This window comes from Gobio gobio (assembly GCF_949357685.1).
Source record: "Gobio gobio genome assembly, chromosome: 10".
NCBI classification, from domain to species: Eukaryota; Metazoa; Chordata; class Actinopteri; order Cypriniformes; family Gobionidae; genus Gobio; species Gobio gobio.
This window is the reverse complement of record NC_137116.1, coordinates 52997981-53018056: the sequence shown is the minus strand read 5'-3', so window position 1 is coordinate 53018056 and position 20076 is coordinate 52997981. Positions and strand designations below refer to the sequence as shown.

General features: G+C 38.2%; 2 protein-coding genes across 5 annotated transcripts in view; one reads left to right on the top strand and one right to left on the bottom strand.

Annotated features, from left to right (window-relative positions):
- The window catches only part of comta (catechol-O-methyltransferase a), a 19095-nt gene extending 14517 nt beyond the window's left edge, over positions 1-4578 (top strand). For all 4 annotated transcript variants that reach the window (XM_079828007.1, XM_079828008.1, XM_079828006.1 and 1 more), the window contains 3 exons: positions 2598-2791; positions 3720-3851; positions 3996-4578. In XM_079828007.1, coding sequence (XP_079684133.1) covers positions 2598-2791; positions 3720-3851; positions 3996-4175 — 506 coding nt within the window. In that variant the 3' untranslated portion in view covers positions 4176-4578. The remainder of the gene's footprint in view (positions 1-2597; positions 2792-3719; positions 3852-3995) is intronic.
- abt1 (activator of basal transcription 1) lies at positions 4496-20076 on the bottom strand. Its single transcript, XM_079828010.1, has 4 exons — positions 19965-20076; positions 19506-19840; positions 14679-14854; positions 4496-6192 (listed from the first exon to the last, which is right to left on the bottom strand). Exons 2-4 carry the CDS (start codon positions 19813-19815, stop codon positions 5812-5814), a joined length of 867 nt encoding a protein of 288 aa, XP_079684136.1. The 5' UTR covers positions 19816-19840; positions 19965-20076; the 3' UTR covers positions 4496-5811.

Sequence of the window (20076 nt, the reverse complement as noted above, 5' to 3'; positions counted from 1 at the left end):
TTCCAACATTATCTTCATAACTTGTTACAAAATAAAAGGTTTAACACTTCAGAAATATTAGTGTATCCTTATGAAAGCAGTGTTTATATGCAGCATTTTCATTCGGAGTTTTAAACCGATTACAGTGCTCTGTGTAAACACACCTGAAATGAAAACAGCGCATTACTATAGAACGAGGATTCATCTGACTTGGATCTACCTGTGCATTAAACGATTTTATTGCACACCTTCCAGCCAATCAGAATCAAATATTCAGACAGACCATGGCATAAATTACATTAGTTTTTGTTAAACTAAAATGTTATGTTATGGTTTTGTTTGCACTAATAAATGCTGCTGCCTACCAGCTGCAATAACCAATAAAACTTTGTTCCATATATTTTTTTTCTATATCGTCATAAATATCGTTATCGCAAATATTCTTGAAATATCGTGATATAATTTTGAGGCTATATCGACCACCCCTACTGCGCAGTAGAGAGCATGAAGTAGCCGAGAAATCTAGACGCACCCTAGTGGCAGCAAATGTAATTGTCAGCCACAATGTCTAGCAACTCTCCGTTGTCTTGCGAGCTGGAAAAACCAAACTCTAGTCAGGCCAATCACATTGTGTATAAAGTCGGTGGGCGGGCTTAACATAATGACGGCAGAGTTGCGGCGGTTCTGCGTGAATTCCCTGCTACTTCCCTGCTGACAAAGAACGGCACTGAACTCATTCTTAAGAAAGGAAGATGTGTTCTGAGTTTTGCCGACTGGATTCGGCGAAAGTTTAATCTATCAACTAGCTCCGCTTCACCTTCTCCGTTGCTCTGGTTGGTTGTAGCGCTATCCAATTGCGTGCAGAGGAAATTTGAAAGACAACTGTTTATCCCGCCCCTCGGATTGAGCCCGGCCAATGGTGAGTTCCCAGACCCAACATCTTGATGTTGGTCTGGCTTGTCAGGCTAAACAGGAAGTAGAGCCGCGATATCAAAAGCCCTTCCACACTCTCGCAGATGCAGAACAATTCATTATGTGGGTGTGAAATAAACAGTTATGGAAATGTAGAAATTAAAGCTAAAACTCCATTCTCCTCCCGAAAAAAGTCTGTTAGTGCCTCAGTGACAACTTCAAGCCGTCAATCGTGACGTCACACCCCCAATTTTTATAGTATCAAATAACTAACTAAAACCAAACTTATATAAAAAATGAACACTTGAAATTAAATCATCGTGATAAAAACTGCTTAAAATGACAGAAACCATCTTTGGGGAAAAATATATGAAGTGTAATTTGATTGTTTAGTTTGTCTCACGTCCATTAGAACACACAGAGGGGCAGGGCTTATGAGCTATACTGGGACCAACCACCTGGGGGCGATCGAGACGCATCGGTTTCAGTTTTTAACACGAGTGCGGCAGGCTTGTTCTAGCCACAACTCTTCTTTTTTTAGTGTATTTCTGTGGCAGAATTGCAGCGCCACATGCGTCTGGCATGTATACTACATCGTTTTGAGTCGGTTTCAGTGGTTTCGTGTGTACGCAGATATTTCTTGAGACGAGGGGAAAAAAAGACCGGATATGGAAAGCTCTGGCTTCATGTGGATGTGGCTTTAATTTTTAATCACTTAACTTGTCATTTTGTATATCATTTGTAAGGGTTTTAAAGGGTTAGTTCACCCAAAAATGAAAATTCTGTCATTAATTACTTACCCTCATGTCGTTCGACACCCGTAAGACCTCCGTTCATCTTCAGAACGATTTCAAAACACATCATGAAGCTTCAAAGCGTTATGAATCAGTGAGTCGAATCATGATTCGGATCACGTGTCAAACCGCCAAACTGCTGAAATTTGGCGATTCAAACCGCTGATTCGACTCACTGATTCATAACGCTTCGAAGCTTCATGATGCCGTGTTTTGAAATCGTCATCACTATAGAAGTCGTTATTTAGGGTTTTTTTGCACACAAAAACTAGTCTCGTCGCTTCATAAAGTTATTTTAGAACCACTGTAGTGAGATGGACTTTGTAACGACGTCTTTAGTGCCTTTTAAGGGTCTTGAGAGTGTAAAGTGCATTGAGCCAATGGAGGCCTTTCAGAGCCATCAGATTCAGATCAACTTAAATATCTTCATTTGTGTTCCGAAGATGAACGGACGTCTTACGGGTGTTCAACGACATGAGGGTAAGTAATTAATGACAGAATTTCCATTTTTGGGTGAACTAACCCTTTAATGTAACCCTCATCCGTCCCTCGAACTCTGTAACAAATCAGTCCCTCGTGGGTCAAAATGACCCAAAGCCCTAAAAACCTTTTTTAGGTTTCGAGGAAACTTTTTTGAAGTTTTGAGAAAAGCTTCTGCAATCTGTTGCTGCAGCTGGGATTGATATTTTCTTATCTATTCACAGTGTGAAGTATTCGCTGTATGACACCAAACATCATCAGTATGTTATTGTCCCTATTAGCAGCTCACTTTCATGTGCGACAACAGGCACTGATGAATAAATGCCGCTAATGAGGCAGAAAGGCCCTAATGATATTTCGACTATGCCATTAGCCACCTCATTGATTCGTTTTCTGAATTCAGTTGAGTTGTGTGTGTGTGTGTGTGTGAAGGGCTCATCCTGGATTCGGTGTTGACGGAGGTGAACCCCAGAACGGCTCTGGAGCTCGGCACGTACTGTGGCTACTCCAGCGTTCGTATCGCTCGACTGCTGTCCCCCGACTCCAAACTCATTACCCTCGAATTCAACCCAGATTTTGCCACGGTCGCTCGTCAGATCATCGCCTACGCCGGCCTTCAGGACAAGGTGAGGAAAAGAGAGCTAGACTGCACAGGCTATATTTCGCTGGTATGCCGATTGTTGCATTTTTGTAAGAAAAATATCCATATTTATAACTTTATAAACTGTAATCGTGGACTTGCACTCTTCTGCTGGAACTAGACTCATGTACAGCTGTTACCGGAAGCCAGTGATTATAGTTTATAAAGTTATAAATATGGATATTTATCTTACAAAAAGGCATCACTTTGCTTCAGAAGGCCTTTTATTATCCCCCTGGAGCCGTGTGGGGTCCTTTTATGATGGATGTATGAATGGATGGATGCACTTTTCAGTACTATTCACTCTCATTATAAAGCTTGGAAGAGCCAGGACATTTGTAATATAACTCTGATTGCATTCGTCTGAAAGCAGAATGTCATACACACCTAGGATGACTTGAGGGAGAGGAAATCATGGGCTAATTTTCATTTTTGGGTGAACTATCCCTTTAACTATAGCGTTGAAAATACTTCTAAAGCATTTATATCAATTAATGTTCATTTCAATAATTACTAATACATTATTAAATTCAAAAGTCGGATCTGTTATTAATATTTACCAGACCTAAGCTGACATGAACTAACAATGAATAGTTGTATTATTTAAGTTTATGCAAAAAAAAATGTCTAAGAAAAAGTCAAGACAGAGATGTGAAAAATGATGGGTCATCATTCGTCGTTCATTCGTCACATTGGACATGGAAGGTCGAGTCATGCACATTGCATTGTGGATGAAGAAAGTAAAATGTATTTTAGTATCTGCCTTTTTTATTATTATTAAAAATGTATAATTATAATGAAGATTATTTTGTAATGCCAAACTAAGTGATCATTTTGTTGATACCAGTGACATCTCAAAGGACTAAAAATGCATTTTGAAGGTTACAAAGCTTCCATTATTCTGTTTTTTAAAGGTTACTATAGTGGAGGGACCCTCTGGTGATTCCATCCCCAAAATGAAGGAGCGATTTGGGATAAAATCTTTTGATTTTGTGTTTTTGGACCACTGGAAAGAACGTTACGTTCCAGATACTAAACTTCTTGAGGTAAAAAGCTTAAAGAAATACAGTTTACACTCTTACCATGGAACTTTTAACATCCAAAAATGTATAAAGTGTGTACTTTAACCGCTCAAGAAATGATTCTAACCTTAGGAAAATTAAAAATGTATGTATTTTATAACGTTGCAGGACTGTGGTCTAATCAAGAAAGGCACTGTCCTGTTGGCTGACAACGTCATTTGTCCTGGAGCCCCGGAATATTTGAAATATGTGAGGAACAACCCACGCTATGAGAGCCGATACTACCCATCCAACCTGGAGTACACCAAAGTAGAAGATGGCCTGGAGAAATCTGTCTTCTTAGGATGAGAAAGATCTGATTTTACAAGCAGATGTACATAAATTGCTGTGTAAAACAGGGGCGAAAAGAACAGGCCAATCCCTCGAAAACACACAATATCTCTGCCCTGTGATGCTGTGTCTTCTAGGATCAGACAAACTGATCTTTTTGTCTCTAAAACTCAACGTAATGCTGTGAAATGTCCTTATACACCATTTCTACTGACCTACGGTTTAAGATACATTACAGTACAACCTTGTGATATCTTGTACAATTTTTCAGGAAGGTGATTGTATTCTTTGATAAACCTATGAAATTCAATCAATTAAAAATTCTTTTTTTTTTTTTTAAAGCACATAAATCCTTTATATTGAGATTTTATTAATACAATAAATAAAATAAAAGTTGGCTGGAGGTAATGGCTTTGCAGTGAGTAGTCTCTTGTTTTTTTATGATCCCACCCACTGCCAATTTACCCAATAGTATTTTGACAACCCTGGGGAGCGCTTTTAAGTATAGGGTCTATTCTAAGCCTTCACTTTGAAATTACAAGCGCAAATTGTCCTATTTTACCGTTCTCTTTCACTCACACATACACACACACACATTATATATATGTATATAAATCCTTTTATTATTTACCATGCTGTTAATTTCCTATAAGGTATTTGATTGGCTTAGAATTATAAACATTGTTCCACTCTTTCCAATTACACTGATTGCTGGCATGTCTATTTAATTAGTGGTTTGAAAGTTGGGTTTAATGCAACAAACATGATCCCTGCACGATCTAATCTATAGCGTCTTATTAAGTCACTGTCCTCCATCGTCTGCAACACATTTCTTCTCCCTCTTCATCTTTCTGACATTTTCTCCGCTGCTAAAGAAACTCTTAAGCCTCTTAAAAGTCCTCGTCCGTGCTCCTAACAAATTTGACCTTAAGACCTCCTTTAAGGGTTAAGATGCTTTCTGAATTACTTTTTTCTTTACTAGGATTTTTTAGTTCATTTTAAGAGTAAACGCCCACATTTCTACGAATTTTCTTCGAATTTTGTCACTAGGAGCTACTCTTTGCATTAAGATTCTTTATGAATACAGGCCCAGGATTTTTGGCTGAACTCTACAGGATGTCCAGGCTAAACCTCATGGAAGAACACCGTCGTGTTTACAACTGTGACAATGAGCACTTGTCAGGATCAACTAAACGCTGGATTGGGAGTATGTGAGGTATGTAAAGTTTGCGGCAGAGACCAAGTTTTTTTATTTTAGGGACATTGACGTTACATTCTTACACCCTTAAACATGACGTGGAACAAAACGAACTGTGATTGGTTGCTTTATATGTCAGTCAGACAGCCTCTGGGCGGTCCTTGGCCAATGAAAGCTGCTGGAGTCCAGACCTTCTGCCGTCAGTCTGAAGGTCTGGCTACTCGAGATTAGGGGAAAATGGAGGACCGGTTTCACAATGGTGGGGCGTCAGAGTTTTTGAAAGTATGAAAGTGTCAATCAGAACAGTCTGAGGTTTACATCTGTTCTATGACAGAAAAAACACAGTACAAGTAGAACATCTGTTCAAAGATTGAATGTTGAGAGGTATAGAAACAATTACAAAGAACATTGCATCTGAAGTAATCACCAAAACTGAATGTGGCTCTAATGTTGTCATCAATCCTGGGCCCTTCCACTACTGAAGATCTTGGCCAGGAGGGAAACGTTCGATTGAGCTTTGTCCTGGATGGTTTTGCTCTTCTCTTGTGCCTTCTGGAGGTTCTTCTTGGACATGCCTTTGTTCTGAAACCGTTTCAGGTGGATCTCTTCTTCTGTAGGACGCTGTTTGTAGTCCCACGTCTTCTCCTCTACGACCTCTCCCTTTTTCTCCTTCTTCTTCTTTAGTTTCTCCAGGTTCTGGCTCTTCTCCACACTGGCCAGGTAGAAGTTTGTCTCCTTCTTCGCCTGGGAGATTTCTGTCCTCATACGCTGGTGATAGACCGTCTGCTCATAAGCCAATCGCTCGCTGAGGTGACACCAATGGAACCTGTGCAGATACTTGATGAAAGAGAGAAAAGAAATATGAATTTTATGTTGTAAAAGGGAGGTACAAACAGTTTAAAAGTGTGGGTCGTTTTTTATGTTTTTGAAAGAAGTCTCTTATGCTGCATTTGTTTGATCAAATATAAAAACCGTAATATTGTGAAATAATTCAATTTAAAATAACTAATTTCTATATTAATATATTTTAAAATGCAATTTATTCCTGTGATGCAAAGCTTAAATTTCAGCATCATTACTCCAGTCTTCAGTGTCACATGATCCTTCAGATTGTAATATGCTTATTATTATCAATGTTGCAAACAGTTGTGCTGCTTAATATTTTTCTGGAGACCATGATACATTTTTTCTTTCAAAATAGAAAGTTCAAAAGAAAATAATTTATTTTAAATAGAAATCTTTAGTAGCATTATAATTAGGGCTGTCAAGATTAATCGCATTCAAAATAAAAGTTTGTGTTTACATAATATATGTGTGTGTACTCTGTTAATTATTATTTATATATAAATACACACACAAGCATGTATATATTTAAGAAAAAAATATTATTTTTTATATATAAAACATTTATTTTTATATATATTATAGATTATATAAATGTATATACAGTATATACATGCAAATATTTCTTAAATATATACATGAATGTGTGTGTATTTATATATAAATAATAATTAACAGAGTACACACACATATATTATGTAAACACAAACTTTTATTTTGGATGCGATTAATCGCGATTAATCTTTTGACAGCCCTAATTATAATGTAAAGCACCATTGCTGAATAAAAGTAATTTCTTTCCAAAAAAAAAATTTACTGACCCCAAACTTTTGAACGGTAGTGCAGTGGTGTGAAGTACTTGAGTAAATGTAATTAGTTACTGTACTTATAGGGTCATGAAACCCTAAACCAAATTTTCTGAGATTGAGTTATGAGTGTTGAGCATCATAGAAGTCAACATTACCATCCATTCGTTTTGATTGTTGGAGAAAACAAGTTCATTTAAAAAATGTTTGCGCTATATTTAACTTCCGGGTTTAAATTCATCGTTGTATCAACGTGCTATAGAGACTGAGCAACACGCGTCATAATCTGAAGACCACGCCCACCAGAGGGGAAAAACAATCAAACCTTCTCCATTGACTTTGTATTGCGTGAAGCGCCTCCTTGTCAGTTATGTCATTATACAGGGTATATACAGAACTTCTTAAGTTGAATTTAATACCTTTTACTACCTTTTTTTAATACCTTAAAAATATTTTTTAATACCAGCGCGACTTCAAGCTGCAACTATAGTAGCGTAAATGAAATATCTTTCCAAATGGAATAACATTGCATCACAATGTAACGAGGTCATTATAACTTAACATCAACTGCCCATAGAAATGAGAATAGAAATAAAGCCAGAAGAGGAAGGAGACATCATCTTCATAGTTCATGCAGTGTACAGAGGGAAACGAGAGCAATTTTCACGGCGCAATATAGATTTTTTTTCGTTTTCGTTTTAAATCATGAAGGCGAGTCAGTGGATATCACACAAAAACGCAATGTGCGCGAGAGTCGGATAAGTCTCAAACCTGGTCAATTATTCACTACAGAAAGTAAAATCTGACAAGCTTTCGGCGCATATTCTCACAGAGACAAGAGATATCTCGTTATTTATATAAATCTGCTTTAACATATGCTGATAACGTATAGCCTATAACTGTCTGAATTTATATTCTTAATATTTCTCTTGTGGCCCATATTGTGAAATTTCGTGTTAAACAAGTTGTTTTTGAAATAAAGCTGCTCTTACTTTCTGATAATAATACTGATATTATTGTAGTGTTCTGACATATTATAGACTGATAATCATTTTATTTATAGGCCTATAATTCCTTGTTTAATTGGGAAAAATGTATTTAAATAATGAGGAGTAAGCTAATCTATCTATTCATTTATTATGCAGCGTCGGTTATGCATTGATGCATTATGAAATTATCACGGGGGCAAATTAAATGTAATATCAATTTAATAATAAAAGTAGGCCTACCCTAATAATAATAATAATAATCATTTATATACATAAATTGTAAATGCTAAACCCTCTTGATATCGATAGCTGATGCATTTGATAGGCTATCTCTCTGTTATAGATTTTTTGCGCATATTTCACTCGAATAGTGAGCAGACAAGTCGCGCTCGACAATCCGCACAGTGTGAGCCATGGTGTGAGAACAAACCGTGAGCTTTGGCTTTACATCGCATGCGATCTACTCGTACAGTGTGAGTAGATAACCTTGCTGAAATCGCACAGTACGCCCAGCTTTAAGCAACTTGCATATATCGAAACAGCTCTTCAATGCCATCGCTCAAATATAAAGAGTAGTGTTTAGTTGCAAGGATCTAAACACCTCAGCTCGCAATGTAGCGTTGGTGATAGGGCACAGCGTCTGCTGTCTGACGTCTGTCACGCACCTGTTGATGAAGCTGCTAGACTAACGTTACTGCTGACTGCAGTGGTTTGAATCGGGTTCGAAAATGTAATACCTCGTCAGATGAAGTTTACTACTTTTTACTGCCCTTAATTTTGGCTAATTTCATTTACTACCTTTTACTACCCCGCGGACACCCTGTTATAACTAGGGCTGCACAATATATCGAAATGATCGAAAATCGCAAATGTACATATCGTGATATGCATATCGCAATGGCATGCAATATCTGAATGATTTTAATAGGCTACTTCAACATTGTGAAAAGTGTACGTTTAGATTGATGCATATATCAGAGAATAGACTGAGCACACGACTGTTACTTATGTGACTTGCTAACTTGCAAAAAAAACAACTCTTTGCAGTCTCGTGCTGTCTGACACACACACCGAAACGTGCGCACAAGCCGCCTCTCTGAAAGTGTGTGAAAGAACCCTTCAGTTCTGTTTCGTGTCTTGTTACACACTCCAACTGTCAATACACACACAGTTATGTCAAAATGGCTGTCTTGATGAGTATTCATGTAAACACAGTCGGTTATGCTTTAAGTGAACGATATCAGTTGGGGAAAGAAAACTGAATGCGTGTCAATAGGATCCAATTTTAGTTCTTATTTTTAATAACAAAGATTAAAATAACACAAATAATCGCCCAACCCTAGTTCAGGTGTCTTTGTTTCCTGGATATTCTTGATGTTAAGTTTTAGGTTGATATACTGTAACTATATATTACCAAGTCAAGCAAAGAGTTTTTGGTATTTAAATATTGGCATTACATTTTTTGTTTAATTACATTGATGTTAAAATCAGTCAGATTTGTGACATTAACACTGCTGGTCACTTTCAGAAGTTGTAGCGATGCTTTCTTTTCCCAGAAAGAATGTGAAACACATAAATGGTATTCTCAGTTTTAAAATTTAAAAAAATATATCATTTAAATAGATTTTACACACTTAAAGCAGTATCGTATCGCATATTGCATTATTTAACAAGGTATTGCATATCGCATTTTTCTTCAATATCACACAGCCCTAACAAAAAACAGAACAATGTCTAAAAGCTGATATGTGACAAGGTGTACAGCAAACAAGTTAAAAAACACAGAACCAAAAACCCAGAAGTTTTTATGAGCTGTTGACCCAAAAAACAAGCGTTTAAGGACACAAAAGTGGATACAGGCAATTGAGACAGAGCATGACATGTTATATTACACTGAGAACTACGCCCACTGGAGGGGAACTCAATCACAGACAGGAAATATAATATATAAAACTGACATTTGGATATTTGACTGAACAGTGACAACATGTTTACTTGTAGGCATAATGTGTGTCAGGATCCCAAAATGTACCCTTTGTTCCTGCTGATGCTTCACATCTTATTGCCTGTATCCACTTTTGTCTCCTCTGTTTTTTTTGGGTCGACAGCTTATAAAAACGTACTTCTGTGTTTCTTTAGCTTGTTTTCTGTACATTTTGTCACATATCAGCTTTTAGACTTTGTTCTGTTTTTTGTTATAAATCAGAAATGACAAGGCGACCGCTTCACGCAATACAAAGTCAATGGAGAGCGTTGGATTGTTTCCCCCCCCGGTGTGGGCGTGGCCTAAATGTCTCTATAGATGCAAGAGGTGCATCAGATCTCGAGTCTGATGAACGCGATTCATCCACACTGTGAGTGTAACAGCTCTTTACGGCCCATTAACTGATCAAACGGCTCATAAAACTGTTGTCAGTCAGTCTCCACTCCGCAGCTTCACCACACCCACTTTCATAGCATTTCTCAAAACTGTGGTGAGAAGTGACGGTTGCTGAAACAGGGGGTTTCATGACCCTTTAAGTATCTTTTTGGCTACTTTGTAGTTCCACTGGGTATCAAAGATATTAGCAACTTTTACTCTCTACTTGAGTACATTTTTGAATGAGTATATGAAAGCTTATTCTTCATTCCAATACAATAGATTTATTATGAGTAATGCAATTAATACATTACATTTTGCATGGCAGCAAACTTTTTCTGCAGTAGTTTCTGCTATAAAAGAAGGGATATTGGCATCTACATGGCATTGAAGGTGCTATATCTTGTGCGTTTTGCCGTTAATCACCCAAACTAGTCAACAAGGCTACTTTAGGAGGAGCAGGAGCATTAGCATGTAGTTGTTAATCACAGGTGTTTCAAATATGAGATGAGGACATGCAGCCGGTGATGAATTTGACTTAACATTATTTTATTTATCTGTTATGTTGAAAATAACTTTTTGAAGTATATTGGTTTACGTATGCCCTTTTTGAGCACTTGAGCTGAACTGAGACTTGAGTGTTTAAAGGAACACTCTGTTTTCGAATCCATTCAGCTGATCTCCGAGTCTGGCGGTAGCACTTTTAGCATAGCTTAGCATAGATCATTGAATCTGATTAGACCGTTAGCATCTCGCTCAAAAAATGACCAAAGAGTTACGATATTTTTCCTATTTAAAACTTGACTCTTCTGTAGTTACATCGTGTACTAAGACCGACGGAAAATGAGAAGTTGTGATTTTCTAGGCTATGTCTAGGAACTATATTCTCATTCCTGCGTAATAATCAAGAGCTTTGAGCCGTCCCATGAGTGCAGCGGCGCAATGATATACACAGCGCCTGAGAATAAGCTAACTTCCGTCAACATAACCTGCTTACACAGAGAGCACTGGGGACTATTTTCAGGTGCTGCGTAATATCATTTTGGCTACAGATATCAAAACTCTTTGGTCATTTTTTGAGCGAGATGCTAACGGTCTAATCAGATTCAATGATCTATGCTAAGCTATGCTAAAAGTGCTACCGTCAGACCCGGAGATCGACTGAATGGATACGAAAACTGTAAAACTTAACTGTTTAACTCTAGGGGAGTCGGAGTCGAATTATACTTTTATTTTTATTATTTTTTTATTTTGTTAAGGCTGTCTGGGCGGAAGAGGTTGAGAGACGGGGGAGCTTAAACAGTTATTGTGGTTCGAGTCCACATAGTTATCCTCACTTTAGACCCCGACGTGATGTCTCTGATCAGGTGAGACATGAATTTGGTTTTGACTACCTGATTAGTGGCATCACTGAATAAATGTTATTGTGGTTCGAGTCCACATAGGTGCGAGGACGATCCGTTTAGATCTGCTCTGACAAATAGATCTGTATAGCCTTGGTGGTAAGAGGAAGGACCGTGTAGATCCGCTCTGACGGTCGAACAAAGTAGATAGCCCTGGTGTTCCGGTCCAGGAAGATTTGTCTGTAAGGGTAATGTTTAAATGCACAGTTACCTGACAAATATTTTTTGAGTACTCGCTCTGGTGCGAGGAAGACCCGTTTAGATCTGCTCTGGCGGGTAAAACATCTAGAGAACACCCTCAAGTTAGGCCAAGAAGATTTGTCTGTAAGGGTACTGTCTAAACGCACAGTTACCTGACAAATATTTTTAAAGTAAACCTGACTCTCCATTTTCTTCCACCCCAGATAGGGGATTTCATCTTTATTTTTATTTCCTTTTAATTTCCTTTTAATTCCTTTTATAACTATTATACTATATATATTTTTATTTTATTCACTTATAACTATTTTAACTTCATTTCTGTGTAAAGCACTTTGAATTGCCACTGTGTATGAAATGTGCTATACAAATAAACTTGCCTTGCCTTGCCTTGCCTCGGAAAATGAGCCTATTTTCAAAAAGACGTTAAAGACGTTTAAAGGTCCCATGGCATGAAATTTTAATTTTATGAGGTTTTTCAACATTAATATGAGTTCCCCTAGCCCGAATATTGTCCCCAAGTGGCTAGAAATTTTGATCGGTGTAAACAGAGTTCTGTCTGTCTTTCTCTGCCTTAGAGAAAATGACAGCCCAGACGAGCTGATCTTGAATTTTCCGGTTATGACGTCATAACAGGAACGGTTACCTCCCTTTTCACCGGCCAGAGAATCTGGCACGCCCATGCAAGCGCTATATTTGTTTGTCCTCGAGAGATCATGGCTTGTGAACGAGTGAATGCTGGCAGTTTCTCGGTGTTTGGATGTACAAATGAAAACAGAAGTCTTTTTTCAGTTCCTTCTGATCTGTGATCAGTGATTTCTTATGTGTAGCTAATTATTCAAGTTCACACAGAACTTTATTATTCGTGCTGCAGCTTCTCTCTCTCCCGACAGAATGGTGTTTTCTATCTTGTGAGTCAGTGTTTTTGTACGTCCTCGTCGCGTCTTGCATCTGACCCACAGCGGAGGCGCCAAACGCGGCGCGAGATTAAGCAGAAGAGGGGTAAGCGTGAGCATATCCGGGCTAGCCAGCTTTCCCCACAATAAACTGGATTACATTCGATTAATGCTGTTGTGTCTTTGTTTGCGCTGTGTACTCAATGCACGTCACTGACGCTTTTCATATGACAGGAAAATATAAAAAAAATAATGCATTAATCAACACTTACTCGTAACTCGTTCATCTCCTGTAATGGCACATTCCATGTGTTACAAAGTTGGTATAATAACGAGGAAGACGGACTCGGCGTGACTGGAGGTGTTTCTCAATGTCAAGGATCCTTCCTCTGCAGGACTAGTCCTTCCACTTCCTTCAGAGGCTAGGCGAGGCTCCTCTTTAGCATTCGGAGAACACGTAAATGGACCAGGCTAGCAAGTGTACGTCAGCCTCATTACGTCAGTGAAAAGGTCCGTTAGCCATCAATAACGTAATTTGTATAATATCAATACGGTTGTAATTTGTACTGGCATTTAAAAGTTAAACTTTACTTATATTTACTACGGTTATAACAAATGTTTGGTAACGTTACACTTGAAATCATATTGCCCCGTTAACGCTCCGACTACGCCAACGTCCGATATTTTGTATTTTTTGAACAAGATAGCAAAGCTGCGCGCATAGGATTGTGGGTGATTTGAGAACGCTAAGTGCGCGAAGTCTACTCGTATGCATCCTTTCCTGTATATGGCATATTTTTCGAACGAAGGACTCAGACCTTGGTTGAAATTCCGAGGATCCTTGACATTGGAACAGTCCTTCGACGGACGTCGATGACGTAGCATCCTCAGAATTCTGGCTTCCGAGGATCCTTCCTTGACATTGAGAAACGCCTTGGGACTCGTGTTTATTCAGAACTCTCAGATACAAACAAAATAAACTCACAGCGCTGACAACTCAGTACAATATAACTTTGTTAGCAATATCTCCGTCTCTGGTCCATTGATGTCCGGATCGTTCTTTTGAACCGGTTCTTTTTAGTGAACCGGTCAAATCAGTTCACCAAATCGGACTGAATTGATCTAAACGGTTCGCATCTCCAGTCAGCGCTAATCCATCATTTACTAAAGTTACAGTTCACTGAACTGAGACGTGCTGAGAACTGATGTGAAGTGAACTCAGGTCCATCCGTCTCTCTGGCAGCAGCTTGTGCGTCGTAGACCTCGTTAAACCACGCCCCTCCGCTCATTTCAAATGCAAAGATGTCAGCCAATCAACAGTGGGCGTTTTTACTGAAGTCTCACAGTAGACACGCCCCTTGAAACAGGGCATTCAGCCACAGGGCAAACATCAGTATATAAAAAAATGCCTTTTATTTCTAAATTATGACATTTTATGATGTAAAAAGCATACTAACAATATAAGTACACCTCAGAATACATTATAAAATAAAATAAAAAATCCATGCCATTGGACCTTTAAGAGGCTGTTGTGTCAATTGCAATTTTGGATGTTCAGTTTTATCTTGATTTTAGAAAATAAACATGTGATTGCTCTCCTTACTAATCAACTGTTTCTTGTTTTTCACTGGCATGTCTCTAAGATGTTGAGGTGGACTCGTGTATCTATGAGCCTACATTCAGTATGACTAAAATACTATACTGTAAGACTCATAATGGAAGGGGCGATTTGTAATGGAGTCATTTTCGCTGTAAGGTATCTACTTTTACTGAAGTATGGTTTTCAGGTACTCTTTACACCTCTGGGGTAGTGTATCTGTATTATGTACCTTTACGGACCACAGGTCACTGCTGAAACGGCTCCTCTTCCTGCTGGTCATGGGTGTGTTGTGCAGAGTGGTTGCGACTCTCTTAGCGATGCGCTTGTCTCTGAACTCCACCCATCCCTCAGTGAAACTGGATGATCTGCAACCGGCCTTCTTTTTCTTATTTTTTACACAACGGTCTAGAAGAGAGTCAGATATTTAGTGGGAATGTTGGTCAAACATGAAAACGTGCACTTTGACACAGGAAGAACTTGATCAAAATCTGATGCACCTCTTTCATCAAAACATTTATTACCATCAAGAGGTGCATCATTTTTGGTCAAGATCTTGTATTGACAATGCAAAGTCTCCTCCAGCACATCCCACAGACTTTCAATGAATTTAAAGGAACGCGCCGACTTTTTGGGACTTAATCTTATTCACCGTATCCCCTAGAGTTAGAGAAGCTCAAAGTTCGGCTCAAACCTCCTTGATCATTACACATATCGGTCTAGAAAATCACAACTTTTCATTCTCTGTCTGTCTTAGTACGCGATAACTACACACATCACAACATGTAAATAGGAAAATGTTGGCGTTATTTACTCACTCATTGAGCAGTAGGCTAGCTGGAGCCATTTACCTCCAGTCTTTGTGCTAAGCTAGGCTAGCGGTGGGTGCGTCAGACAGAGTTATGGCACGGAGATGAGAATGGTATGTATGGACTGTGAATAAGCTAAAGTCCCAAAAAGTCGGTGTGTTCCTTTAAGGCCTGGACTCAAGAGGTGCCAATTCATGTGTGAAGATGATTCTTCATGCTCTGATGAATCCTGACATTGTCCTCCTGGAATATGGCCATGATGTATCTTTATACACGGTTGTTTAAGAGATGAAAAGCTACACACTCCATCAATTAGGGTTAAAAGAACTGTTGCCAAAAATATAACATACTAGAAACATAATAATCACTGCAATAATGATCCAATCATAGACTTAATTTGCCTATTTTAATCCAAAATGCAACTTGTGCGAGTGTGTGTGTGTGTGTTTATATATATATATATATATATATATATATATATATATATATATATATGCACACAGTGGCAAGAGAAATATGTGAACCCCTGCAGAATCTGTGAGAATGTGAATAGAGAGATCATACAAAATGTAATGTTTTATTTAGCTCTGTCCTGAATAAGACATTTTACATAAAATAGGTTTACATATTGTCCGCAACACAACAAATAGCTGAATTTATAAAAATGACCCCATTATGAACCCTTGATTCTTAATGCTGTGTGTCGTTCCCTGGATGATCAACGGCTAACCCTAACTATTAAAAAAGGTTCAAACATTCACGGATGCAGCAAAAGAAAACACAATGCCTTAAAGGGATAGTTCACCCAAAAATTAAAATTACCCCATGATTTCCTCTCCCTCAAGTCATCCTAGGTGTGTATGACATTCTTCTTTCAGACGAACACAATCTGAGTTATATTAAAAAAGTCCAGGCTAATCCAAGCGTTATTATAGCAGTAATAGTTGCTCTGTTTTTGAAGTCCATAAAAAATGCATCAGCCCATCAAATAACTGCTCCACGCGGCTCCAGGGGTTAATAAAGGCCTTCTGAAGCGAATCGATGCGTTTGTGTAGGAAAAATATCCATATATAAAACTTTATCAAGTAAAGTTCCAGCCGATCGCCTTCCGTGGAAAAGTGTTGAAAGTGCCATCTTGCAATTCAAGATGCGTTCGTGACGTCATGCCGAGCCGACCTGGTCGTGTTAGTCTTTCGATCGGCAGAGGCACTTTCAACACTTTTTCCATAAATTGAACAGGGAAGGCGATCGGCCGAAATTTTACTTGAAAGTTTTAAATATGGATATTTTTCTTACACAAATGCATCAATTCGCTTCAGAAGGCCTTTATTAACACCCCAGAGCCGTGTGGAGCACGTTAATCGACGGATAGATGCACTTTTTTTGGACTTCAAAAACAGAGTAACTATTACTGCCATTATAAAGCTTGGATTAGCCTGGACTTTTTTAATATAACTCTGATTGTATTTGTCTGAAAGAAGAATGTCATACACACCTCGGATGACTTGAGGGTGAGTAAATCATGGGATCATTTTCGGGTGAACTAACCCTTTAAGAGCCGGGGGTGAAAACTTATTGAATTTGAAGATCAAGGTAAATTGTACTTCATTTGTCTTTTACGGGAAACATGCAAGTATCTTCTGTTGCTTCTGAAGGGCAGTACTAAATGAAAAATGAATAAACATATATATTCAAACAAAATAAGAAAAATTTGGACATCTCCATCCTGTTCAAAGGTTTTAAACACACTCAAGAACAACCATCACAAAACAGCCGTGGATCATCCAGGTAATGACAGTATTAAGCATAGCAAAAGTTAATTTATTACTTAAGTTTAGTTTTCATCTCTGCTTTTCATGTTTATTTAAAATAAGACAAATCTGATATTATTGTAATCTTATATCTGTTATTTACCATTAGAGATGGTTCCTTAATGCTGATCTAACCAGCAGAAGACACGAGCCACGGTTTAAATCCCAGTTGTGCAGATGGGGTGTGTGTTAAAACTGGGTTACAATGAGCCACTATTATAAATATGCCATTATATTCTATACTTTTATGAATTCTTTTGAGAAACCATGAGAAACGGGTGAATATTAATGTTCAGAAATTATTCATTATTATTATGTTTTGAACTATGCCGTATAACTGTATTTAGCGACGTGTTTGTAGTCAAACTCAAAAATGCTTATATTTTATAATTAATGATTAAAAAATGCCATTATTTTATTTTAAAAAGTTAATAATTGTATTTTGTTGACAAAATATTTTAGTTTGTCTTGTATATTTTTTTATTATATCAGGTAACATTTTAAGCTGTCATTTGGTCATGTTACATTGTGCCCCACCACATGTTACAATACACCCCACCTACGGGGCATGTTGTCACATTTCACTTCCATTCTTTTAGGGTAAAGCAAGAAAAAAGTATACACTGTATTAATGAAACAAAACCACATAATTGTTCTAGACATATGTGAAATTAATGTGGGAAACAATAAAATACTCTGAACCCCAAGTGGATTTACACAAACTGATAAAGTCAAAAAGCGTTAGGTTGTGCCCCGCTCTCCCCTACACACACACCCCTCCACACACACACACAGTAGGCCTAAGTTTGGGGTTGTATTAGTTAACATTAGTTAATGCATTAATTAACATGAACTAACCATGAACAACACATCTGTTCAGCATTAGTTAATCTTTGTTAACGTTAATTCATAAAAATACAGCTGTTCATGTTAGTTCACTTTTAGATAAACTTTTGCTGATAATTTACTCACCCCCATGACCTCATCCAAGATGTCCATGTCTTTCTTTCTGCATTCGAAAATAAATTAAGGTTTCGGATGAAAACAGTCCAGGATTTTTCTCCATATAATGGACTTCAATGGGCTCCAAACGACTCAAGGTCCAAATGACAGTTTCAGTGCAGCTTCAAAGGGCTTTAAACGATACCAGACGATGAATAAAGGCCTTTGCACACTGAGTCCGAAATTTTCGCATGCGTTTTTTCGTATTCGTGATCCAAAAAATTCGTCACGCACAGAGACCTTGCACACTGAGTCCGATGCGTATTTATGAATGCGTTACAAAATGCCGTCTTCCACCTTATCAAGGAGCTGCGGGATTATCCAGACCGATTCAAAGTTGAATGTCAGTGGCTCCGTTTGATGCTTTGCTAGCGATACTGGAGCCACATATTAAAAAGAAGATCACCAATTTCCAGTCCTGAACAGAGACTGGCAGTATGTCTAGGATCCGCGCGCGCGAGCACACACGGTTTACAGGGAGTTGGTGTGCTATAATTATAGCTGTGTGATATTGTAGTATTTTTGATACAATAATATTTGTATAATTGTAGGTATCTGAGCACTGGCGATTCATTCACCAGCATTGCCAGCAGTTTTAGGTTGGGCATCAGCTGTAGATGGAAAAACGGATGCGAAAAACGCAGAAAATCGAACCTGTTCCGATTTTGTTTTGACGGACGAAGTTTCGGAGGCAGTGTGCAAGCGTGATTGACATAACGTGAGGTCGAATTTATTTTTTGACGTGCGAAAATTTTGCATGCGAATTTCGGACTCAGTGTGCAAAGGCCTTAAGGGTCAAATACAATCATGGTCATAGATATATCGATCGTAGATCCTTTATTCTACTGATCCATGCAGGTGCTAATGAGGCATCTACGTATACATCTATGACCACGATCTATTTTGACCTCACTTGCCGGAAGTTATGGCGGAGCTCAGAGATGATCACATTCGTCTGATAAGAGGTAAAATAATAGCATAAATACTGCTGGGTTTCTCGCAGAAGCTGATCGTTTCGCTAGATAAGACCCTTATTCATCGTCTGGTATCGTTTAAAGCCCTTTGAAGCTGCACTGAAACTGTCATTTGGACCTTGAACCGTTTGGAGCCCATTGAAGTCCATTATATGGAGAAAAATCCTGGACTGTTTTCATCCGAAACCTTAATTTATTTTCGAATGCAGAAAGACATGGACATCTTGGCATGGGGGTGAGTAAATTATCAGCAAAAGTTTATCTAAAAGTCAACTAATCCGTTAACTAATGTTAACAAGATTTTAATAATGCATTAGTAAATGTTGAAATTAACATGACCAAAGATAAATAAATGCTTTATAAGTGCAGATCATTAGTTCATGTAGTTAACTAATGAACCTTATTGTAAAGTGTTACCAAAGTAAAACTAAAAAAGGCAAGTCAACAACTTCTGTAGCTTTACCTTCAGGCTGTAGGAAGATCCTGCCGATCTCTCCGTACACACTCAGCATATTCCGCATGTGTTTCGGTCTCATCCTCGGAGGGATGTGTCCTATATACACGATACCTGGAATAAGTTTCTTGGCCTGTGGTTTCTCAAGCTCATCTTCTTTATTAGTCTCCGCTTCAAGAGCTCCACCATCTTCACAGGTCATCTCCTGGTCAGCTTTCTCCTCCTCCTCCTCTGGCTTAGGGTCATTTAACTCTTCTTCAATGGCCATAATTCGTGTTTCTAGGTCTGTTGTAACATCATTCTTCTCCAGGAGAGCCATAACTGGATGTCACAACTATTACAGACTGAAATAAACAATGCAGGATATAAGAAATCTTGTAAAATATTACTAAACCCGCTTTATTTGAAGGAATTCTTACTTTGAAAGAGTGACCAATGTTTCATATAAAATATAGTCTTTATCCATACCTATTTGAGTCCATTCCCATATGTTTTATCACAGAGATAAATCGACTCATTCAACACCATAGACCGTAAAAAAATAACACATGTGGCGCACAGAGTGGCTCTGACGTCTAAA